Below are 26,093 nucleotides of genomic sequence, written 5' to 3'. Positions count from 1 at the left end.
TGAAATTTGCATAGTAAAGAAAATTGCATATTCACAAAGCAGTTATTGAAAAATAACTTCAGAATGGTTACGCAAATTTTTGCACTTTGATTGGTTAATAATGACTTTCAGGCAATCAGAGTACAGGGACTGGTATACTATGTGGTTATTTTAAAAATAACTTGATGCTGCAAATCAGACACCTTCAATCAATCAGATTGCAGGGAACTGGATAAAATCTTATGGTGATGCTTCAATAATTTAAAAATCCCTGTGCTCAGAAATGACTGGAGCATGGTTGCTGACACTTAAGTCATCCTGAGGCAGAAAGCAAGCGTGGAGAATTTCAGTCAAAATCTTTGGCAAAATTGTCAGAAAGAGAAAGCATGAGCTTATAATGGAAAGTGGCAAGTAGCCTCAATTATAAGCATTGCTACTTTTTCCATCTCTATTACTATTCAAAATGTGGTACAGTTTTTTACTTTGCCATTAATTAAATTCACAAAATACCCATCTACAGGTTTGGAAATAATTTCTGTGTAGGATGGATTGTTGCTTAGAAGAAACCGTTTCCTGTTGGTTCCCCATTTCCTTACTTGGACTAATCCTGAAACAATTTGCCCTGGCATTAGGGCTGGGGCAACTCTACCAGTTGACATCCGAGGAGGGATGTAAAAGTGGTTTAAGGACATGTTGGGTACAGCTGTGTTCATTCATTGGGGTTGTATTGATAGAGCCGAGGGAACTGTGCCCTTTGGTGCCTATAGAGCTGCTCAAGCTCAGGATAATTTTAGGTTGCCATAAAACAGAAGGACCTAGTTATCTAGACTGATTGGAAGGCAGGCCATGATCATTAGGAATCTCATGAAAAAGAGAGTTTGTGTGGCATGTGGATTCCAGGGTTCATGGGGAAAACTCATGTTGCTTGACAGGTTAATGCTGATATACAGAGGCCTGGTAGAAAGATGTGGCCACCAAACTTTCACTTGTTGCTCGTGCAACCATGCAAGAGTGTACAGGTGTAGGTGATTTAGAATTGCAGATACCATTGTCAATTATTTACTTGTATAAAATATCTTAGGAATGTTTGTTTCTCATTTTGAAAATTGCTGTCATCATCTATGTTTAGAATTGATTGGAAAATGGTAGCTACATTATGCCGTCAGTTTTGAAAGAATTTTTTTACAAAAATGAAAAAAAACTTGGACTATAAACTGAAAAACAGCTTGGCTTTTGATATATAATGAATTTTTAGATTTTCAAAACCTACAATTTTGGGGGAGGGTTGATTTTTCATTGAAAAATGGAACATTTAGGAAGAAAATAATGTTTATTGGGAGGGAGAGGGGAGAATACCATTTTCAACTGGAAACGAGTTTAGATGGAAAATTTTGTCAAGCTATATTTGTATCGTACTGCCCCACTGTAATTTTGTTGTATTAAATCTAAATCTATAATTCCTTAATATTCAAATACTTCACCTGCATATTTATAGAAACCTAGAATTGAAACAGCTTTGATCTCTTATTTTTTCATATTTTGCTTTATTTTGGTACTATGAATATTCAAAACTAAAATTCTAATTATCCTATATACACAAAAGCTTCTTTAGTACTACTGTACTAAAGGCTCCATAGCACATTGTATTCCAAAGCTGTTCTTCCACAATGATGTGCTGAGAATTTTTGTTTGTTTTTTAAAAAGCAGAGGGCCTGTAAAGTTAACTTACTTTTAAAGAGACCTGCTTGGTGTAGAGAGCTCTGTTTTAGGATAAATAGCTTCAGGAACGGAAACCTCACAGATTCAATGGAGCAATACCCATTTACGCCAGATAAGTATCTGGCCCATCTTGACTAACTCTTGGCTGTTTAACTCTGCATGTGTCTGAGTAAATTAATCTAATGGGAAATTCAGTTAAAAATGAATAAATGTGTAATAATAAATGAGTGTATAATGGTGGCCTAATACTATGTGGAAAAAAAACAATGTAACTCAGAGTGCTAATCAACTGCATTATCCCAGATGTTTCAAGTATTGTGACATACGTTGCTGCTGGAATAAAACCTTCATGACATCCTGCATCGCAAAATTGTTTTGCATGTGATCATAGCAATTGTATCAATGGCCAGTGTCATAATATTTCTTCCCAGATCTGGACCTTAGCGTCCAAAATATGGGTGTTAGCATGAAAACCTCCAAGCTTAGGGTACCAGCTTGGACCTGGTATCGCTGCCACCAGCTAAGGATTATACAGTGGCTAGCTCACTATGGTCTCCCCAAAACCTTCCGTAGGGGACCCCAAGACTCAGATTCCTTGAGTCTCACAACAAAGGGGAATAAACCATTTCCCTTCCCCCTCCTCCCCTCCAGGTGTTCCCTCCCTGGGTTCCTGGAGAGAGATACAGAAGCAAGCTCCGTGAATCTAAACAAAGGGATTCCACCCTCCCTGTTTCAAGTCCTGGAAACACAAGTACCGAGAGATCTAATCTCTCCCCCTCACCCAGAGGGTATGCAAAGTCAGGCTTAGTAAATCTAACACAAAGAGATTTTCCCCTTGACTTTTTCCTCCCACCAATTCCCTGGTGAGCTGCAGACTCAATTCCCCAAGACAAAAAAAAAAACTCCAACAGGTCTTAAAAAGAAAGCTTTATATAAAAAAGAGTAAAAAAGGACATAATATATAGTCTCTGTATCAAGGTGACAATATACAGGGTCAATTGCTTAAAGGGAAAAAATGAATAAACAGCCTTATCCAAAAAGAATACAATTTAAAACATTCCAGCAACTACACACATGTAAATACAAAAGAAAACAATATAAACCTATTGTCTTACTATCCTTGTACTTACAACTTGGAAACAGAAGATTAGAAAGCCAGGAGATAGAAAATTCACTCTCAGAGCCGAGAGGGTCAGACCCAAGACAAAGAACTCTCACCCAAAACTTCCCTCCACCCAGATTTGAAAAAGTCTTGTTTCCTGATTGGTCCTCTGGTCGGGTGTTGGGTTCCCTGTGTTAACCCTTTACAGGTAAAAGAACATTAACCCTTAGCTATCTGTTTATGACAGCCAGAAAAGACAGAAACAAACAAGTGAAAGGAGACTCTTAAGCAAAGCTAGCAACCCCAAAGCTAGTACGGGAATTTTATCTGCATAGGGAGGTTTATGTTTAGTAGGAGGTTCAGTTCTGTTGCCTGATGGGATTTAATTTAATTTCTGTCTATTTAACTTTTGTCAGTGATGCTTAAAACCCCTTTTTGTTGTGGTAGAAACCCAAAGAAATAAATAATAAATAAATATTTGGAAGCAGCCAGTGAGGGCTGCCTGGCAAGGATAATTTACTTGATATTTTCACTGTGAGGTACACTGCCAGTTAACCAGGCATCAACAGTTAATTTTAGATCCTAACCCCAAATCCACTGAAATCAGTGGAAAGACTCTCTTTAACTTCACTATTTTTTGGATCAGGCCTTTTAACTGTAAATGTGCACTCAATATAACACAAAGACAATTGAGGCATATGAATGTTTCTCTCTCCATGACCTGGTGTACTGCACATGCTACTTTTGTAAAAGTGCATAACACCTTTCTTAACCACAAGTTAAGGTGATGTATAGGGAAGAGTTATAAAAGTAGAGAAATGGAAATTGTGAATGCAAAACCCTACAGACAATTGCATTCAAACTGACACAAAGGGATGCCAGTATTACAGGAATGGCTTAGAGCCTTGCTCAGCAGGGCAAGGGAGCATTAATATTGAGCCATGAAGGAGCCCATGCTAGCTTTACACACTAGCCCATAACCCAGTCAGTCTCTAGGGTCACCATGAGTAATCTTTCAATATATTCCATGGTAAAATGAAAAAATGACTTGGACCATCATTGTGCTCATCCTTTTTGGCTCAGACCCATCTCATATTAACCAACATGCTAAATCTATGCATGCTGTCTCTATATTCTGCAGCATCAGAACAATTTGAAACTTGAAAGCTGGAAATTTATCATCTCTAATGGATGCTCTCAGAAGCTGGAGAATGGCCAAAAGGAAAGACTGGGGGATGGGGAGCACATTACCATCAAGTGGAATTTTCTTTCATTTTCATAGATGTTTGTACTTAGCATATTTATCACTACTCAAAGCCGAGATTTCCATGTGTTGTACAGGGATTCCTGTTTTTATTAAAGGAAACATAGCCAATATTTCAAATCTGTTTTAAAATTTGTGTTGGATTAAACTTCAAATCACACATGAATAGAAATGCTCAATGCTTATGTAGAGTAAAATGCTAAAGAAAACGATTCGTTCCAAATTTTGCTTTTCCAGTCAGGTAATATAATTTAAAGAGACTCAATTTTATGTAAGAAAAGTTTAAATGAAATTCAAGTTTAAAAACATTCTATTTTATTTCCTAACAATACCCATTACAATAAATGTTCTTCTTTAGCTATTTCATTGGCAGGCTCCAATATACTGTATATGGTATCTTCAAAAGAGAATTCTCCATATTTTATCATTTTAAAACTCATTTCCTTTAGCTAAAAGTACATGTATAGTATATAGAGAGTAATTTTAAATTATACTATTTAAAATCCAATGTTAGATGCTCAGCTGCAGCTCCTAACATAGCATGAGAAAAATAAATTTTGCAACATGCTTTTCTAAGTGCTAAGCATGCATTTTAATGTGAAATGGGAGAGCAGAGAACTCCCGTGTTCTTAAGCTACACTATAAGCCCAGAGGCTCCACCACACTGCAGCTGAACTGCTCTTAAAAAGCTTGGAGAAAAGCTGCAGATTAACAGTATTTAGATGCACTGGTTTGATGTAATTTCAGGCTGCCTGAATTAATGTTCTGTGACAAGCCCTCCCTTGCAAACCTTTAGAAGCAAACTGTTTCTTTGTCTACAGTTTTAAGCTTGGTTACAGTCTCTCGTATATTCTGCATTGTTTCTCACATATTGGTTTTTGGACAAAGTCGAATCATCATCTATGAAGGACTAACTGCCCAAAGGGTATACACCCAATTGCTAGTGGTTTATTCAGCTTTGACACTTCTCAGTGTGATCCTAACTGCCTTTTGTAAAACAAGCAGTCAAGGGAAAGGCTCAAGAGACTTTCTTCTATTCATTTCTGTAATAGTTTTTTTGCCACGGGAGGCTTAAGAAGATTTGTACTGCCTGCTTTCTTTTCATTAGCAGTGAGTGCAATGCTGTTGGGTAAGTTAATGTGCTAGATTGTAAAAAAAAAAGCACAGGAATTTGAAAAATATATAGTTTCTCTTTAATCCATTTTAATGTTATTTTTCTTAACTCATTTAGTATAGGATGCAGACAAAAATTTAGCAAAGTGTAACAGTTAAGATATTTTCTGTTCTGAGCCAGAGAATTAGATTCTAGCTTTAGTCTGTTTGTTGAATGCAATACTATGCTTCACTGATTTTTGGCAGGAGCATGTTAAAATTCTCATTATTAGACTGACAAGGAAACCTGATTGAATTTTCAACATAATCATTGTCTCTATCATGGAATGTAACACTATTTAATAATTCTTTGTATTTCTATATGCAACAAAATAGAGCAGTCTTTCAGGGGCTTACTGTGACCACCACTTTGCATTAACCTGCCATGCTTAAATTACTGTTAGATGTATTTACTTTTTCTTTTCCTGACTGTCCACTTGAATCTGGGAAGGAAGATTGGGCAGATTTGTTAGTAAACGCTACAACTGTAGTATACAAATTCTTATTGTGTACAGTACAATAGCTATTTGGATCATAATTACTTCAAAGGTTAAATTTGGCTGAGAAAGAGGTACTTCAGCACTGAGTTTTAAATGTTAGTATAGTTAATACATAAAATTTATATTGTGTGTATATATGATGGCATTCTCTTTGTATTTGTACTATATTATCACCAATATCATCACTTTCCCAAAATTTCAGGACGCATAAAATTCCCCAGGAACATTATTGATAACCAGCGAACATAAATTAGTTTTGTGGAATAATGCTTTCAGAAGGTGAATGATGCATGTTAAAATCTACATTTGATAAATTAATACAGGATTCTCATCCAGTACATATATACATTCAGAAGAGTGACTCTAATGATAAATGGTAATAGTCACTAAAAGAAGATTGCTACATCACTGAATTTATTAATCATACTGCTCATCAGCAGCAAATTGAATCTTTTTCTTTGATATTTTTTCCTCTTGCTGTGCTATGCATGTTTGTTGTGTTTGCATTCCACAGATATGCCCAGAATATATATCTCAACCACTCTACCAGGAAATAGAGACAAAAATAATTACCTAGAAAAATACTGAGAACGCCAAGGAAACATTTTTGCGAGAATGATGCTTTTAAGAGAGTGAGCAAAACCAGTGTGACCTGAATTGTAGACCATAAGTTCAAGATTTATAAAGCAATTTCTTAGTAAAATATATACCAAGAAACAGAAATTTGTAGAGCAAAGTTTTATTATTTTTCCCAGAGTGTTTTTGGTGGTGTCTTTGACATTCTGAAATATTAAAGTAGAGATAACCTTTGATAGATTTGACTTACCACTATCCTTTATTAAAGAAATCATGTTACCATAGACCATACTGCTGTCAGCAACTCTGCATACCTGATGTTCCAGTTGCCCATAAATGCATTGTATGTTGAAGCACTGCCAGCAAATATCATAAATCAAGAAACAAATTATATACTTGCTTATGTTGTCTTTGACTTTGCATGCATACACATAGTTAGAAATAATCACTCACAATTATTAAGTCCTTAAACAACTACAGTGGCTTGTAGATGATTTCCCTGAATTCTATTTGTATCATTTTATAGGATGGAAGATTGAGTCACTGGAAACTGTAATGTAGATCAGAGCCTAAAAGAGACTGTTACTCATGCACAGTTATATAGAAAAGGAAACAAATGGAAGTGTCATGCTCACCTCATATAACCCCTCCCCCCGGAAAATAGAAATATCATTCATTTCTTAGAAAAGCTGTTTAAGTCTCAAGTGGATAGAATTACTTCTTTTTAAAGATGTGACACTTTATTGGCTTTCTAGACACCATGCCACTTTCCAAAGATGTTCTACAGTGGTCTATTTCTGCCAGCTACAGTAACTCAGCAGCAATTTGAAAAACCAGGCTACTCATCTGGAAGAACCTGAAGTGAAATCCTGGCACCATTTCAATCAGTGGCAAGCTCCTCTCACTTCAGTGGAACCAGGATTATTATTTACTCTCTAAACTAATATGTGGAGGGGGAAAATAAGCAAGACTTACTAAAATGAAATAAGATTCTAGTTTTTAAAGTCATGCAAGCCCGTGTGCACTTTTATGTTTAAAAAGGAATTCAGCAAGTAGTTGATTTCCCTATTCCTTTCACATGTTTTTGGCATGCTTTGCATATTAAAAGTCCATGTACACCAACAGTACATCAAGAATACTATTGATAAACCAATAATCATGATAGATGTACCTCTGTTGCTACATGCATTTGCTGAAGGCGTCATTCCTTTGAAAGGTTTAAGCTTTGCTTGTTGATTTCTCCTCAAAATAATAGAAAAACAAACACAGTGCCTTGCAGCAAACGTAACCTGTAATCATTTCTTGTACAGAGTATTTTTAACGGTCTCTAAGGGCCCTGTTCAGCATTCTTTAGTCACTCAAACTCCCATTGAGTTCAGTGGGCATTTTGAGGTTTAACAAGTGAGTAAGGAATACTAAATAGTGCTCTAAGATAAGAGTTTATTCAAATGTGAACAAGCCTTTAGGGCTACATTTTTCAAACTAAATTATCTGATTCTTACTTACAAATGAAGTTTGTGCTCACATTAGAGTGTTTGTGGACCAAAAAATTGGCAGTAGAAGCTCCTACCATCTTAGAAACTATTCATTATTTTGACAATGTGGACATAAACTGTTCCTCTTCAGATAAACACCTCATTTTACATAGCAGTCCATAAAATATTGCCACTTCATTTTAAACCTTTAAATGACTATGTTCCAGAGGGACACATTTGAACTATACTTTGTTTGAAAAACTAAATTTTAAGTAGTTTCTTTGTATCCCATTGTCAGATTGACATTGTTCACATTTTACTTTTGTTTGTTTGTTTGTTTCTTCTTGTACCAGGGTGATTTTGTTCCCATTAAAGGCCAGTGGGGCTTGCCCAGCCCCTGTTCCATGACATGGTCACTTTAAGAAAACAGATGTTCAAGGGATCAGCAGACGAACTGGGAATGGGAGCCAGGTGTTAATCAAACGGCTGCCTCCTGAATGACAGGATAGAACCAAGCTGTGAGGTGACTGGGGAGGAGGGTGTGTGTGACAGTCAAAGAGTGTGCATTGGAGCACAGAATCAGGAGAGCAGGTCCCTGGAATGGGGACATGAGCTGCTGGGCTGAGGATGTCTGCTTGAATCACAGTATAGCCCCAGGAAGGAGGGTTGTGAGTTACCTGAACCCAAAGGGGAAAAAGTGTGAGAGTCCAGGGACCAGAGCAGGACACCTATGTGAAAGACTCTCCAGGGAGGCCAGGAGCTTCAGTGGGACTGGCAGAACTCCACAGGTCAGAAGGAACTGGTGGGATTGAGTGTACTAGGGACCTGAAGCCCTGGAGCAAAGTGAATTGGAGACCCTCAAAAGGAAGGTTTGGGCCTGAAGGCTCAAAAGAGTCTATATTAAAAAAATAAGGAAAGGAGCATATTACTTGCCCTATTCTGGGCTGTAGAAAAGTTATTGGGAGAACCAGAAGGGAATTGAAATGTCTGTAGTTCCATGCCATGCCACAAGGGAGTGTGCTCTGAGATAGGCACACAGATATAACAGAGACAAAGGACTGATTATGCAAGAGGGAAAGTGAAACAGACTATATTCAAAGTCCTGTCAAATTAACAAAGAAAGCAACTTGAGAAAATAGAGAAGCTCTTTTTCTCTCTAACATCTTTCTGTTAGTGTTACTTGTAATTATAGTAGGTAAGAAACTTTCAGACCAAGTGTGATTCGTAAGAGGTTCGTGTTCCTTTAATGCTGCCTACAATAGGACAAATCCTGAAATCATCAACATATTACTGATGTCAATATAAGGATTTAAGGATTTGGCCATAACATACTCAGCAGGGTCTCAGTCCCATCTAGACCACTAAAAGTGGGGTAACCTTTAAAAAGAACCCATTATCTAGCTCATTAAACACTCCTGGGCCACAGGACAGTCTGTTCTTTTTTAAGCAAGTAAAGTTGGGGAATCTGTTTGACATAAATACTTCATTTTATTCGTCTGCAGGCAAAAGCGGTCATTCTTGACATGCTTAACTCCATTAGGAAATTGTTGCCTGTTAAAATGTAGACAAAAGGATAGTGAAGATCTGAGTGATGCTTAAAATATTCATCTATTGCTTATGGATTATGATGTGGATTACTACAAAGTGGATGGGATAGTGAGAGGGAATATTATTAAGGGTAAAATTTGCTTGAATGGTTCAGAGGATTAAGATTGTTGAAATAAGAAAGCTTGGAAAGAAGAGTTTAATGGTGGTGAGTAGATGAAAGAGGTGGTTCTCTTTCTTTTCTTTTTTCTTTGAAGGTGTGAGATCTCTGGAGGAGATTTGATGTTTGCATTTTGTGGAACAATGTTTTGCAAGCAAGGAGATTAGTTCTCACTATGCCAGAGAGGTGAGAGATCCATGTCTGGGGATATTCTTCTGTGATGGTGGTGGAGTTGTACAGTACTACTCTGAGGAGGTGGGAGTTTCACAGGGAGTAGAGATTTATTTCTTTTTGGGAAATGAGAACTCTGCAGGGGACATTTTGAGTCCCTCTAAATTAGTAATTTGGGGATGTACCTCTGTTTTAGGAGGTAAGGAAGTCATTGTGCAGCTCCTCCTTGATAAACCCAATACAGCACATTAACGATATGGCCAACCCCTGGCCTGCATTGAATCTCCTGTTTTGGGAAAAGCTTTTTGAGAAAGCTGTTGCAGATCAACTCTGCTGATTTCTAGAATCTTCAAACTTTCTGTGTCCTGGTCATCCAGGTTTTAGGTCTGTGTTAGGGGATAGAAAGAGCACTGAGTGGTTTTTTGTCCTGGCAATACACTACGACAACGTTTTCTGAACTCTTTCTTTTCTCTACTCCTCAGTCTCCAACTCCCTTCCCACGGGAGCATCTCCCTGCACCTCTGGAGCTATTACAGATTGCAGGAAATATAAAAGTGCTGTTACTGTACTTTATCCTCCCACATTGTTGGGGTGCTAAGGACAGGACAGTTTCTAGATGTATCCCATGTCAGGTGTCTGACTCTTTTTTCCTTTCTTTCTCCACCACAGTAGGAGAAATAGAGAGAGTATGCAGGCAGTGTATGCAGTAAGTAGGGTGGTGCAAAGGGATCTGTGAGGCATCCAGAAGGATGAATGGCAGAGACACAGCTGAAGTGAACTTATAAAACATACATTATATACTTATTTACGTGCTTTTTTCATAACTTGGGTACCTACTTCACAAGAAGCAGTTTAACCTAGAATAACTCATTCATCATATGTCTAAAGAGAGTTTGTATATAAAAGTCTTTGCGGAGTCAAACTAGTTTGTGAATAAATACTACAGCCAGATTTCAAGGTTCTGAATGGCTGGTTGCTCAAGAAAGATAGGAACTTCAGTTCAAAGTGATATTACCTCAAGGTGGTATTACAGCTCTAATCATGTTCCAGTATCAGCATAGACTTCCCACGGGGCTTAATAGAAAGGGTTAGCTAGATTTTTTTACCTGTAATATGTCTCTATTGCTGCAGAATGAGGGGTTGTTGGTGAATAGCCAAAGGGGTCCAGGCTGGTGACAAGTTATTTGTTGAAGGTGGTAGCTTTATTTTCTTCAGTTTTGATGGTGATTCATTGACCAGTTTCCTTTTCATAAGGCTCATGTAAAGCAGTAAGAATACACTGGAACCGAAAAATTTTCACTGTTTGTTTGTGATTCACTCTAAGATATATGGCCTTTGCAAAGCTTCCCGGGGGCTATCCTGCCTGGTGGTGTAGGCTCCTTGGCTAGCTTAGCATTCTGCATGTTCCTTTAACATAATGTTACGTCCCCACTTTGCTAAGTCCATTTTTGAAGTTTTCTGGTTTGTAAATAGAGTACCACCAGACTTTTTTGTTTTTATGAATGTTTTTAATCCTTTATACGTAAATTTGAAGTCACTTAATTAGAACTGGCTGTGAATTTTACAATCAAATATTTTTTATTGGAAAATGCTAATTTTTTAATACCAAAACAGTGAAGAAATGTATGTGTTGGTGAAAATTTCATTGGGAAGATTTCACAGATGCATGCTAGCCCCATAGCCCAGTGGTTAGGGCACTCACTTAGCACATGGGTGAGCCAGGTTCAACACCCTATTCTGAATCAGGCAGAAGTGTCCTAACCCTCAGGTTATTAATCAGTCTCTCCTGGTGAAGCTGTTTTACTTTGTGTAAATAATAATCTTTGGGCCAGAGAGCCTTTGACTTTTAAAATACTTTTAATAAAATCAGTATATGAACACAAGAAAATATATTACAAATTCAAAAATAATTGCCCATCCCAAACAGTAAAAAGTGCATTTCCAAAACCGACTGCTGAATAAATTGATCCAAACAGCTTATTAGTATAATATCTGAACTCCAAATGAAAGTGTAAAACCACTAAAAATCTAAAAAGCTGAAGAACTTTAGCAACCCCAGTATCAAATAATGTACATTTACTTTTTTTAAATGGCCATCTTGCTTGACCCAAAATAAAATTTGCAAGACATACCATAGATCTATTTGTGAACGTATACTTAACAGCAAAAATAAAGACAGTAGGAGAAAAATCAAGGGACAATACCTGAGAAATACCATGAAGTAAAACAAATAATGGCTGTAATCTGGAACAAGTAAGAAAAACAGTGTCATAAGACAATGACAAAACATGGACCTCTCTGGAGTCAAACAATGCACAAAAACATTTGTGGCGATAACTCCATGAAGAATTCTCCATTGGAGATCACCCATCCTCTTCGTAACTGGAGGCTTGCATGCAGTTTGACAGGCTGGTTGGCTGGAGTCTGTGCCCAGAAGCTGTCTTCTCCATATCATATTGGTATCAACAGGAGTTCAAAAATGATTAATCTTTTCCACAAGCATATACAATGACTTATGGCCTTTGCTATTAAAAGTTAATTCAGAAGACCCATTGAAGGCATGCAAGCTGCCCAGCTTGTCAACATCCCAATCCACGGCAGGAACAACAGACAAGAAAATAAAAACATTAGTATGATCAGGAATGGCTCACATAAGGAGGCAACTGTCTAGCCTGGTGGCTGATTCCACCTCCTGATTAAAATTGAGAAATCCAGTGAATGAAATGAAAACCAAGCTTGACAGCTAAGATATCCACTAAGACCCAGGGAAAATTAGCAAAATCAATTAAATGAACCAGTTTTGTTACACCTGCTGCAATAAGGGAAGAGGCAAGGCTCCTAGAAATAAGACTGAAATCCTCGTGGCTGGGTTATAAACAATGTAGCCCTGTTCAGTATGTAGCCCTGAGACCTCTCGCTGCCTATCCTGTGGCCTCTGTTTAAAAAATCTCCAAGAATTTAAAAGGCTTTTATTAAAAATAAGGTAACACCTCAAAATTGAGGCACCCAGGGTCCACCAAAAAAGTTCCCTATCAAAACCCAACCCCCCTACCCGCTGAAGAAAAGCAAAGACCAGTTGCATTCAAGGAACAGGTTCATGCACAAACACAAGCTTCTGCAGAGACTGTAACCAAAACGTAGCAACTCTTCTCAAAAGATCAATGAGACCTTGACTCCCTTCCACAATGGGTAGATACACCAATATTCTGCTTGCCAATGATAACTATCCCAGAAAAAGTCCAAAAGAATCTTCTGAACTTTTTCTAAATAGAGTGGAGGAAGATGCAAAACAGTTAAACATTTATGCCACAACACAGAGGCAATTAAATTATTAATGACTAACACCCACCCTCAGAAGAAGAATTGAGGAAAATACCACTTCCACCTTTGTGACCTCTCCTTTAACCTTTCCATATCTCCCTCCGAATTCTGACCCAAAATATCATCCAGTCCCAGCATAATTCCCAAGTGCTTTAAAGCCAGTTCGGCTCCACAGTAGCCTTATTGGCAGGAATGGGAGATTAGCCATGCCCCCAGCAGGAGTGTGTCACTCTTCCTCCAATTTATGTAAGATGAAGAAGCCTCCTCAGAAGAGCGCTGACATTCAGTCAAAAGCTGGACATCACAATCATGAGAAATAAACATAGTCACATCGTCAGCGTGTGCAGTGACTTTCACTGGAGTACAAGCTGGAACAGGAAGAGAAAGGTCAGAAAGGCTCTTTCGCAACATGCATAACAGAACATACAATAACCCAGACATCAGATTCCCCTACAGACTGGAAAGAGGGACCTCAAAATACCATTCACCTGAAGTAGACTCTGTGTGTGCACACTAACTGCTGGAGACAAACCTCGGCCCAAAATCAAAAGCACAAAGGGCAAGAAACAAATATCCATGATCTACACAATCAAAAGCCTTCTCTTGATCAAGCGAAATCAACCCAACATGCAAATCAAGCATTTTTTGGAAATTACATCCAACAATAGGAAAAGTATAAAAAAAATGGACCTGTTGGGGATGCAATAGGTCTAATCAGGGTGCATGACCAAATCCATCTCAGTTTTCAATCTGTTTGCCAACGCCTTTGAAAAAAGTTTATAGTTGGAGCAAAGCAGGGACACAGGTCTCTACCTCTTCACCTCCCCACGGTCCCCTTTCTTGGGGAACAGGGTAGGAACCACTTGAAAATAACTGAGTGGCAATATCTTCTCTCTGATGCTCTCCTAAAAGATTTGGAGCAAGTCAGGCTCAAGAAGGATCCAAAGGGCCTCACAAAACTCAATAAGCAAATCATTAATGCCTTTCTTGGAGCAAAGTCATTTAGAACAGAAGTGTATTCTGAGAATTTCAGGTCCTGTTCAAGTCTGTCAGCATTCAAAGTTGAGTTCCTGGAAAGATCCAAAAAGTAGCCACCGAGTATCAAATGGATACACAAGAATGATGGAAGCATAGGCTCCGTTGCAGAAAAAAATAAAAATGAAAAAATCCACAGCAAAGTTGCTAATCTACACAGGATCTGAAAGCACTCAATCTTGAAATGGATGCTTATCTTCTGCTCTTCATTTTTCTTTTCCAGGCCAAAGAAAAACTGAATAGTTGCATCCGTTTAAGAAAGTCGCTGAAATTGGGCCCTAACCGGTGCACCCTGAATTTTGCTATCCAACAGGTCCTTCAAGAGCTGGGTTTTTTAAAATATTTCAAGATCTTATGCAACCCAACTTCATTACACTATGAAAGCCTTTCAAGTTCCACAATCCCCAACTCTAACTCCTCCATATTCCAGTGAAGGCTACAGGATTGTCTGCTGCGTGTATTGCTGCCAAAAACATTTCATATTAACCTTACACACCACTCACCATTGCCTCCAGGAGGTAAAAAAGTCCTTTGAGGCAACTCAGGCGCCCCAAAAATAGAGAGGCTGGAAAAGAGTGACTGTTAAAATGCCAATATGGATTATGAGCTAAAAGGAAGAGACAACACAAGTAAGACCTGATCTGAAGTCCCTGTAGGGACAGTACTACTGGAAAGTAAACAAAAATGGTGCCTAAAAACATAAAAACTGTCCAAATGGTCCACAGAGAAAGAGCTGGCACTAGCACTCAAGCAGATATACTGCTGCACATCAGTCAGGTTAGAAGCCTGAAATAAAGCTGCAAGTTGCTGAGCAGACAGTGGGTGAAATTCTAATTATTCCTAGCCAATCTTGCATTAAAAGTACAAGTAAAATCGTTCTGCCCCCCTCCTTCCCATTGAAATATTGCTTGTCAAACAATTTGTTAAAAGAGGACCCCAGGTCAGAAAAAACTCAGCCTGACTTTCCCTCAGTAGGAGCATAGACATTAATTAAAAAAATAATTATATTGATCAAAAAGTAGCTTGAACGATCAGTAAACATCCTGGAACAACTTCCTGTACAACCACTGAATCAGGCTTTACCCTGTACGCAAAGAGAATGGCAACCCTGTACAGCCATGACTCAGAAGAACTTCCCTTTCCCAATCAGCAGCCAATCAGTTTGGTTGCCTGCATCTATGTGCATCCCTTGCAAAAATGAAATGTCCACCTTTTTCTGGGACAGAGACTCAAAAAGAACCATATTTTTTTTAATGTCCCTGCACCCATTCACATTCAGAAAGCCACATACAAAATTATCTACCAGACTAATACTCATCAGAAAAAATAAGAAAAAGACATAGAACTCCTCTTCCCCTTTGTCCCCCCATAAGAGTGGCCATACTGGGTCAGACCAGAGGTCCATCTAGACCAGTATCCTGTGTGCCGACAATGGCTAATGTCAGATGCCCCAAAGGGAATGTACAGAACAGGTAATCATCAAATGATCCATCCCGTCACCCATTCCCAGCTTCTGAGCAACCCCTCAAATAAAACCACCAGATTCTCCTAGATAGATGAATCCCCAACATTTCCATTGATCAAAGAGACACACACTTTAGTCATCAGAGTTTTTTCAATCTGTAACGCTTCTGTTTGTCAAATTCAGACAAAGACATATGTCTCATAGTATACTGAGCAGACAACAAAAATAAATTAAAGTTAAGAAACCAATCTGCCACTTCTGTTTCACATTTCCCTTTTGTCTCACCCAGAAACCTACCAAATAGTGTCCAGAATATATCTCCTTGAGCCAGTTCAGGACCCAAAGAATCTGAGTTTGTCATCCCTCATACCCTCCGACTCAGAGTTACTACCGACCTCAAAGGGGGAAAACCTCAGAGAGACCAGAGAACAGCGTTCTTCCCAACTGCACTGACCAAACTAGTTCATTTCACAGCCCCCTCAGAAACTGTAGCCCCCTCTTCCTTATATGCCATTTTTTGCTTTGCGGCTTTGAGTTCCATAGCAACTGGTTCAGCTTCCATTTCGCAGTCGGGCTCAGGCTGAAAGGCCACTGAGTCAGGAGCCACAGAACCAGTAATGCCATCTCCCCCAGGTTGCAAGGGGGGCACTAACCTCTCAGAAATATCCCCACAGATCTTTGGAGACTCTTAGGACTCAGTCTCTGCCACAGCCAGCCCACCTTGTGCTTTACTCTCAGACACCCCCACATTGCCAGTTACAGGGTCACTATTCTCAGGGGCAGTTTGCCTCCTCTGAGGGGACTAATTAACCAAATATATCAGAATCCCACAACGAATACGGACCATGTCCTCAGTGGCAAGAAATACAGTATAGTCACACTCCCCAATCCTATACTTAAGGATTTAAAACTTTGGAAGTCTATGAAAGGACAAGGCATGCCAAATCTCTGGGGCTTTACAGCCCAGAGAAATCCCCCTAATAGGGCTAGTCATCTTACTATAGTTCACCAAGGCACTAGCCAGCTGCTCATTTTCTAAAAAGGGAGGAACATTAGTACTAGTGACTTGACTAGCAGGTGTTGAGAGGAGCACTACAGAGACAAAAACATCCCACACAATAATCCCCTCCACAACCACCTGCTCAACAAGGCTAAGGATGGCAACAAACACAACAGCCTTGCTCATGTGGGAGGCATACCTCACATTTTTAAACCTGGTTGCCTTCCTCACAGCTGGAAGACACTCCTCTGCAGACGCAGAGTCTGGAGACAAAATCCACAACCCGTGTCCATGGGTTAAACCTTCATAATCCACAACAAACTTTGGTCTCTGTCCCCTGGACTGCCTGTGCAGACAAGAAATCCTGCAGATAAACCGACAACAACCACAAAACTTTAAAAAAAATAAAATAACCCCCCCCCCCACAAAGCCCGAGAGAGAGAGTCAGGAAATGTCTGTTTCATGATCTGTTATATTGCCAATGAAATGTTTTCATGAAAAACTATTAAAACTTCCTAACTAGCTATAGTGGTACTAGCTAGCTCATTCTTCTATTATGTGATAGATGCAGGTTTGAGACCCTTTTCTGATTGAACCTGACCCTCCCATACCCCAACTGAGTGCCCTAACCACTAGGCTATTGGATATTCTGGGGTTGGGTCTTCTCTCATATTTTGTTTCTCTCACACAAAAAATTGAGGGGTCTTATTTTTGTTCCAATGTAGAATTAAAACAAACATCAAAATATTACATAAAACAGAAATATTGTTTTCTGACTTGCCCTACACTTAGGTCATCTCGGTTCAGCATCACAGGATGAAACAGCTGTATAAATCTCCAACCTCTATAATGATACCAGTTTAATCTAGCTTCATTTATTTTTATTAACTTTTGTGCACTTCTAATCAAGAACTTAACAAATATCTGTGCCCATTCAGATTCTTAGAACACATTTTGGTTAGATTTACCTTTAAAGACTTTCACTTTGCATTGGCTTTTTCTAACATATAAAATACGTTTCATCTAGTCTTTGACTACTTGAATATATTTATTATCTGTTGGGTGTATTAACATTCAATCATTTACTATTTCTTAAACCACCCGTATACGTTTACCTTTATTATAGATGCTATTTTGTGATTATAGTCTCCTAGCAGCAAATTTCTCTTAAACTGACAATTGTAATTTCAAGATGTCTGTGTCCAAATTACTTTGAATAGTCTTAATTCTCCATACAGCTTCTGTAATTTAATCAATTCTCCTTTTTGTCAATTTGATTTAATAACAAAAGCATTTATTATTTCCTGAATCATCCAAAATGTGAACATTTTAGATCTCTATGGAATGAATACTTTGGCTTATTTAAACCTTATCATGAATGCACAGGAATATGTTGTTGTTGAACAGGATTATTGAGTTAAAATTTGTGGAAGTGTTTTTCAGTACTCTTCTACTGAGGCAGGGCCTCACCAATACTCTGTATTTTATGAGTATCATCTCATAGCCCTGCCTGAAGGAGTAGGGTGGGAAACAAGGTTGAAAGGGCTATATAGAACTACTTCCTATCTTCTGTTTGCTGGTAAGGGGAACTCTGTTAGCTCCAGATATGCTGATGTTCAGGGGAGCACTGGAGAGCAGCCACTGGGTCAATATCTGTGAGCAACCTGGAGCCTGTTTGAGCAACATGGACTAGCAACTGTTTCTATTCCAACTCCCAAACTAGAATAGCAAAGGTGGAGGGGTAGTCTCAAGACTCACCTCTGGATATAGAGTGGATTTTGTTACAGGGCATGCTCGTGAGGCATTTTTACTTGTGAACGTGATAAAAAAAACCCCAATTAAATAGCTAAGCTGGTACTATAGGAGGTGTTTGTTTCTGTCTAACAATTAATGTTCCTTATGTCATTCTATATAATTGATGCTGTAGTTCTACATGATCTGTGTCATGCTTATTCTTTTTAATGGTTTATTTGTACATTCCAGGGGGAACATGCACTTGTAAATAAACATATAAAATGGAATCACAGAAATAAACATATTAGGTAAGAACACAAGTACCTGGTTCAGCATTTTATATGCACATATAAATACTTGTTGCAATATTATTTAATGCTGAGAGGCTCAAAGGTCCACAAACTAGGCTCTGAGTTTTTTTTAAATACATGTTGGTTACCTGAGCGTTTGGTGCAGAATAAGTATAATCAGCAAAGTGTGCAGTATGTATAAAAGTGATATTGACATTGTGATAGGTATGGCACTATCCTCGACAAACCTATTGAATTAAATTAAACCTTACTGAATTCAGTTTAAGTATTTTAGGAATTTGTTTAATTTAAAATACAAATGTTTATGTACTATTGAGGGATTATATGTATTTCCCTGGGGAAAACTGATCACAGCCCTCCAGGAACTAAGAATGATGGTGGTTGCTAGACAAATTTACTTGGGTGTAATGTCTCCAAGAGAGCTATAACAACCTGTCCAAGTGGCATGGGGAGAGGTGGCATTGACTTGGTCTAGTCTGGTAGTTTTGAGTAAAAACTATTATGAACTTGTGACCACAGGCAAAACCCTTGTGTGGGATTTGAAGGACTAATCACTAGCCAGAGTCCTTATTGGATTTAGAAGGTGATCTCTGATAACCTTATTAGCATGTTTGTGGGTTCCTTTATTGTTTTTAATGTTTCCTCTATAATGTTTTTACCTTAAGAATGAATGTGCTTGCTTAGAAAGTACTGTGTAGTAACTCATAACTGTTGGCAATTATACTGTTTTGTTAGTCTTGGAAGAGAAAACAAAATGCAGATGCTGGCTATTTAAGACAGTCTGTCTTGATGAGGGATATCACAGTATAAGCCAGGGGCTGTGCAGTCTGGAAATGCTCCAGTGAGGAAGGAGAGAGATATAGATCTCTACCCAAGCATAACAGGGCCTCCTTGGTTCTGCTTTTGTCTCTGTCAACAAACCATACAGAGACCCTTGTGTTGGTTCAAAACCCTGTGCAGTTTATTTATAATTGAGTCCCACCACCTTCACAGCAAACCTAGCACCTTTGCAAGCAGGAGGAGAGGGAGAGGGAGAGCAATCCCAATCTCTCTCCCTGCCTGATTTCCCGCCCCCTTCACTTCCTTCCTGTGCTTATTTGTGGGCTCTGGCCATTGGCTTCATTAGCCTTTTTGCCCTGTCTCACCCACAAATTAGGCACAGGTTTGCCTTGTCAGCTCCAATCTGCTATGCCTGATTGGAGCTGCTGTGAACAGAGTGCTGACTCAGGGTTTCCTACCTAGCACTCTCACACCAAGTGGTGTGACAGCTGAAGATCTGAGAGCCTGCAATGGGTCCATTGTTGGATCATAGAGGAGGAATTCAGGTGCAGCTGTCATTATCTAAGTCTGACATTGTTCTAGACATAAAACAGGGTAGTTTAGGTTCAGCTGGTATTTGTCCTCGTTTCTTGCACATGGCATATCACTCATTGACTGAAGCCAAGGGCTTCTCAAATCAGTTTGGAACTGCCTAATGCAAGCTGTGATCTATCCTTATCAGTTTATCCCATTTTAAGATGTATTTTAACTATAGGGTCAATCAGCTGTAAATCATAGTTTGGGACTACATTTCTTAGCTGCTGTTATGATTTTGAATAAACATATTTTGTTGTTTTGTAGGTTTTGGATTTTTTTAATCCAAAATTGTCATTTCTATTAGCTTTTATGTATGTGGGAATAGAGTAGGTATGGTGCTCTGCTTGACAGATCTAGCAGATGTTGGAACTGATTGAGTTCATTTTGTTTGTAATAATAAAAGTGTAATTACTTAGCACTGGCATGTTCTCCATGAGGGCAAGAAAATGGTAGTCTGTGCATTTTGGCAAATATCCACCTCAAAATGAAATTTTATAATAATTTTGTAAAAGCAGCAAAGAATCCTGTGGCACCTTATAGACTAACAGACGTTTTGGAGCATGAGCTTTCGTGGGTGAATACCCACTTCCTCAGATGCCCACGAAGTATTCACCCATGAAAGCTCATGCTCCAAAACGTCTGTTAGTCTATAAGGTGCCACAGGATTCTTTGCTGCTTTTACAGATCCAGACTAACACGGCTACCCCTCTGATACTATAATAATTCTTTCCCTTTTCCTTGTATGTGCTGTGACTTCTCTATTCCAGTGCTATTCAGAGCTGTACAGAAAATGGCAATCCGTCATTTTAAATGTCTGCTTTTTTTATTCTTTCTAATCATGATTAGACTTTGGCAAGGTTTGCTATATGTTGCCCTTTCCATTTTTATATTGAAGCTGGAAATATTTCTAAAAAGATTGCTCTTCTAGGTTTGTATTATTGGGAACAATGTTCAGAAGATTTCAGGCCTGAAATGTGGAAAGAGTAATTTAGCTAGGTCAGTTTTACAATAGCTGTAATCTTAGACTGTAAGCTTTTTATCCTGTTTGTACAGCACCTAACACAATGGGGTCTTGGTCTATTGCTGCAGCTCCTAGGCTTTATACCACAATCATGAGACTAGGTATCTTTCTAAAAGGTTTGCTTTAATCTGACTTCCGGGAGAAATTCTACTTGGTGGTTCTCAAACTTTTGTACTGGTGACCCCTTTCACGCAGCACACCTCTTTTGACTGGAAACTTACAAGGAACTGTCCCATAGTATAATCTCCTCAAAGAGCAATAATAAATGTGTCTCGAGATAACTCCCTCACTTCACATCATGGAGATATATTAATGATGACAGTAGGACTGAATGTTATAACATTCTTGGAAACAATGAAATAAAGCAGCCCACCACACAAACTCATGAGATATACATAGCGCATGTGTAATGCCAACAGACACCAGTTGTTATTGGGCAAGATAGAACCGGGGACTTTTGGAGAGAGCTTCTACCCCAGGAGCTAAAACCCGGCTCGCTGTTAGCTAACGCTATAGAACAGACGCAATCTCTCTCTCTCTCTCTCTTTTTAAGTTGTCTTGGTGCCACTAGATGGGACAGAACACCACACCCAGAAGGTGTGTGGGTTACACAAGCATGTCATCATTGTATTACTAACTCCTCTTCATCACACAGTCGTCCTCCTCCCTTCCCTTTTTCATACAAGCAAAGAATCATCTGAAAACAAAGTACATAGCTTCAGGTCTACTTTGTTGCAAGAGGCCAATATTGCATTCTGTGTTGCATGCTCTTTTTCCCTATTTATTCTGTAAAACAATTTTCAGTTCATAGCTGAACTTAGTGAAAAACTATTTGTAGAAAAAAAATGCTTTCAGTTTTTTCTAAAACACAATTCATTTAAAAGTTTTGCTGATGTTTTGGATAAATTGACCTTCCGTGAAGCTCAGCAGTGTCAATATAGCTTAATTACAGTTTGAATGGAGCAATCTAGCTACTACACCTGATTCTCATTAATATAATTAGGAAGTCTTTGTGACATTATCAATCTGAGGCTGATTTTTTAAATCATCAATATTTCAATGAGTTCCATGATTTTAACAACTGAATATTTGTAGATAACTCTGGTCACAAGTATATAATTTATACACAATTTATATATATATTACAGATACCAATTAACTTTTGAAATTAAGCAGGTACCTCACTTTTCGCACATGAATAGTTCCATTGACTTTGAGGGGCTACCCATGTGCTTAAAGTTAAGCATGTACATAAATGTTTGTTGTATTAGAGAGTAATTTTTTTATTAAAAAGTCTTTGTACCTATGTTTACCATTACCAAAAAAATGATAATTTACTACTAAAAATGGTAAGAAAGAATTAGCAAAATGTAAATAAAAATGTGACAAATTAAAATGTACTGAATGCTAATGCATGTGGCATGCAATTGTTTAAATAACTGTCTGTACTTAATGAGCCACATAATAAGGCTGTATACTGCATTCTGTGCAGATGCAGTTTTAAATTGTGGAACCCAGGTATACATTTTAATCATTTAGGATATGGTTTCATCATATGTTATTAAGAAGCAGGAATAGCCTGGATATACTCTCTTTCATAGTACTTTAACTGATTATCAACCTATCATAACACTGAGGCTGAGCTGAATAATGAAACTCTCACTGCATTGTAGATAAAGCATATAAAATATCTTAAAATTGAAAATCCGTATGTTAAAAATGCTGCAAGAAAACTATGGTTTGAAATGAGTAATTTTCTCATTCTGGAACTGAATCGCTGAGTCTTGTATCACTGTTTCAGTTGCTCTGCTTATATTGTCCTTTTTGTTAAGATCATGCCTTCCAGCTTGTACAGATCGTCCAATTATTCAATTAGAGAAATAAACTGTAATGCTTAGAAGTAGCTAGGGCTAGTTACAATTAGAGAACTGGGGAAGCTTAGGAAAATCCTCCCAGGAAAGATATTTTTTTTCTTCCATCAAAAGTTCTTTAAATTCCATAGTGTCTTAGCTTCACTAAGAGAAGTGCTCCAATTCTATGGTAACTGAATATGGAGAATGGCAAGCACAGAAATAGTTTTAATTTTTTGCTGTGCATATCTGCACTTAGGTAAGCCTTAGGCTCCAAACTGTATGTAAGGGGCTATTCGTATGACATTTCCTAGCCAATTTTTTTTAGCCCAAGAGGTTTGTGTGTTTTGGGAAAGCTTTATATAATCATTGAACTTGAGTACTTCACTGAATTACAGCTCAAAACCATTTTTTTGAGATTCACCTATTTATGTTTTGAATAGTTTTCCAGAATCTATTTATCCAGTGACATTCCTAAATCTCATTTTTGCATCCCAGCCTTCCAGAAAAGGGTGTTGAAATTAAAGACACAGGTATCTGAGCCACATAGTGCACACATGTCTAAACCTGTCCTTTAATTTATGTCTGATATGTATTACATCCTCACTTCCCTCTCCCATCCATGTTCATCATTTAGGCTGATCCTGCAAACACGTCTCTGCATGTATTACAATGAGGCTGTTCATGTGTGCATAGTTATTCATATGCCCAAGCATTTGTGGAATTGAGGCCTTTGATAGTAAGCTCTTTGCTCAGGTACTTGTTTCCTGTGGAGTCCCTTGCACATTTGTAGGCATAATAAGATGGCTTCTAATGACAACTGACTAGTATTAATATTAAAGACTGATAGTGTAAGCTTTTATTAGATCTTGCTGCATAACATATTTTCTGTTGACAGAGACAAGTAGGTGAGGTAATTTTTTTTTTATTGGACCAACTTCTGCTGGTGAAAGGTATGAGCTTTCAAACTCCGGGTAGCTCAAAAGCTCCTACTACCCACCCTCTGAAGTTGGTCCACTAAAAATGATTACCTCACCTTCTTGTCTCTCTCGTATCCTGGGACCAACACAGCTACAACAACACTGCAAATTAATTTCTATTGGCTATCAACACTTGCTTGACAAAAATATGGTTTTACTAAACTACCATATATTGTATGTTATCGATAGACGTTATACTTCATTCAGTTAAGGCCAAAGTATTTGAGTCATAATATAGTGTCAAAGATGTTGCATATGGCTATTTTTTCCCCAGCAAGGTTTCTCTCTCTCCTTCAACTATGAGGACAGATGTGTCATCATATGTCATTATTTCTACAGTGGAATACTTACTGTGTATTTATAACTAAGATGTATATGGTTCTCTACAAAAATGCTGTCTTGAAAGCTTAGAAATACTACTTTCTCCTTTGCATATTATGTAAGCCTAATTAGTATTGGTCCTCTTAAAAAAATTCATGTCCTCTCCTTGATATGAGTGGAATGTGTAGCTGTAGCTTACCAACAAGCTAACAAAAATGAAAATATTCTTTTTCATGAATGGTTTAGCTGTAAACAAAATGTTGTGTTAAACTAGCAATGAAGAAAAAATACATTCAGAGAATTGAACAAAGTCTCAAATTAGGGCAATTTCACAGTCTAAATGTTGCAGTTTAGAGATTGGGGTAAAATTTTCAAGAGACTAAGTCTCTTTTGAAAATGGGTCTTAGACACTCTGAGCCAGATTTTCAAAAGTATTTAGGCACCTTAAGATGTGAATAGATGCTTCTGAAAATTCCAGTAGACACATATAAAAGTTAGACACCTAACTCCCATTGAAACCAATGGGATTTAGGTGCCTATCTTTTTAGGTGCCTTTGAAAAAATCTTACCAGGCTCCTATCTGCATCTGCAGGTGCCTAATACCTTTGAAAATCTGCTTCTTAGTCTCCTAAATCATATAGGTACTTTTGAGAATTTTACTCTAACTCTTCGTTTTATCATAGACTTCAGTGAGGCCAGTCTTTCACCCCTGCTGTAGATAAGTAGATCGTGTGAAGCAATCACTTGGATTCACAAGGAAATATTTGGAAGAACTGCCCAAACAATCAATTCAGACATTCTTCTGATGCTGCCAGTACTCAAGCTCAGAAACAGCTGACTCCCCATCCTCTGTTTCATATGCCCATGCATGCTCTTAGGAGAGAGCACATAGTACACGCAAGAACTTCATGTACCAAAAGAACAACAAACTCCAACTCCTCTTTCTCAAAATGCTGTGCTGTTTGGGAGAAGAGCAATGGAAACCATTTCAAATTGTACATGGGATTTTAGTTATACAACTCTTATGGACTTTCATGACTGCTGTCTAGCCAAAAGTCCATGTAATAATTGAAAATTAGGGGTTAATAGTTTTGTGGTGCTGGAGTCTTGAAGCGGAGTCCTTCGGAATAAGGACTTAACTTCAGAAGAAAGTCCTCTTCCCCCAAAATTAATCTGAGACACTGAATGGGAATTTTAATTTTTTTTGACAATGAGATTTTCTGATTAATTTGTACTAAAGTGCATGTGCAAATAATTTTGAAACAGAAGGGTGAGCAAGACAACATTTTCAGTCAAATTATTTGACAGCCTAAGATATGCAAAGACAAAATACAAAATAGGACTTTAAATCAAACAAATAGGCATTGGAGCATCTATCTGGAAAGTGGAAGCAATTAATAAGATGTTCAGTAGAGATCTACAACCTTATTTTGTTATCTACATGCAGTTTATCATGCACACAAAATGTATGTCATAGGGATATTTGTAAATAGCCATTATGAATAGGAATTACTCCAAATGTTCTTTTTGGTGGGTTTCAGAGTAGCAGCCGTGTTAGTCTGTATCCACAAAAAGAACTGGAGTACTTGTGGCAAATGTTTTGTTTTTAATTTGGCTCTAAGGAAAGAAGTGTAAAAATTCAGTTACAATCTGAAGGATATATGCTGAAATTAGAGTACAGTAACATTTCTATTAAGAAATGTATTATAAGTGCTATATATAACTCTGAAAATGCATAACTTACTTATTACAACATTAAACCAGTACCACTACAGTTAAATGTGTGTTTCTACTATAAGTTCCAAATATGGGGAACTCAATATCTCAGCTACTCAGATTCCATCTCATTAGAAAGTTGGTCTTCTATACACTTATGATATGGATGAAAAAATTTTTTTTTAATCCTTGCATAAATATATTTATTCTACAAAGTACTTGGAGTAGTGAAGCTATTTCTATTAAATTCTTTTCATGAAACCCCAAACAAAAACCAGCTAACTTCATTGATGATGGTAGTGATAATGAGTGTTAACTTTCTATTTCGTTATTTTAAAGG

The 26,093-nt window shown here is 37.9% G+C and overlaps 1 protein-coding gene across 1 annotated transcript in view; it reads left to right on the top strand.

Moving 5' to 3' along the window:
- The first annotated feature begins 5,152 nt into the window (after positions 1 to 5,152).
- Positions 5,153 to 26,093, top strand: part of ZNF385D (zinc finger protein 385D) — a 360,631-nt gene continuing 339,690 nt past the window's right edge. Inside the window, exon 1 of the mRNA XM_030550947.1 lies at positions 5,153 to 5,193. Coding sequence (XP_030406807.1) covers positions 5,184 to 5,193 — 10 coding nt within the window. The 5' untranslated portion in view covers positions 5,153 to 5,183. The remainder of the gene's footprint in view (positions 5,194 to 26,093) is intronic.

The sequence above is a fragment of the Gopherus evgoodei genome, chromosome 2 (genome assembly GCF_007399415.2).
Source record: "Gopherus evgoodei ecotype Sinaloan lineage chromosome 2, rGopEvg1_v1.p, whole genome shotgun sequence".
Lineage (NCBI taxonomy): Eukaryota > Metazoa > Chordata > Testudines > Testudinidae > Gopherus > Gopherus evgoodei.
The sequence above is the reverse complement of the archived record's forward strand: the minus strand, read 5'-3'. Positions and strand labels throughout refer to the sequence as shown.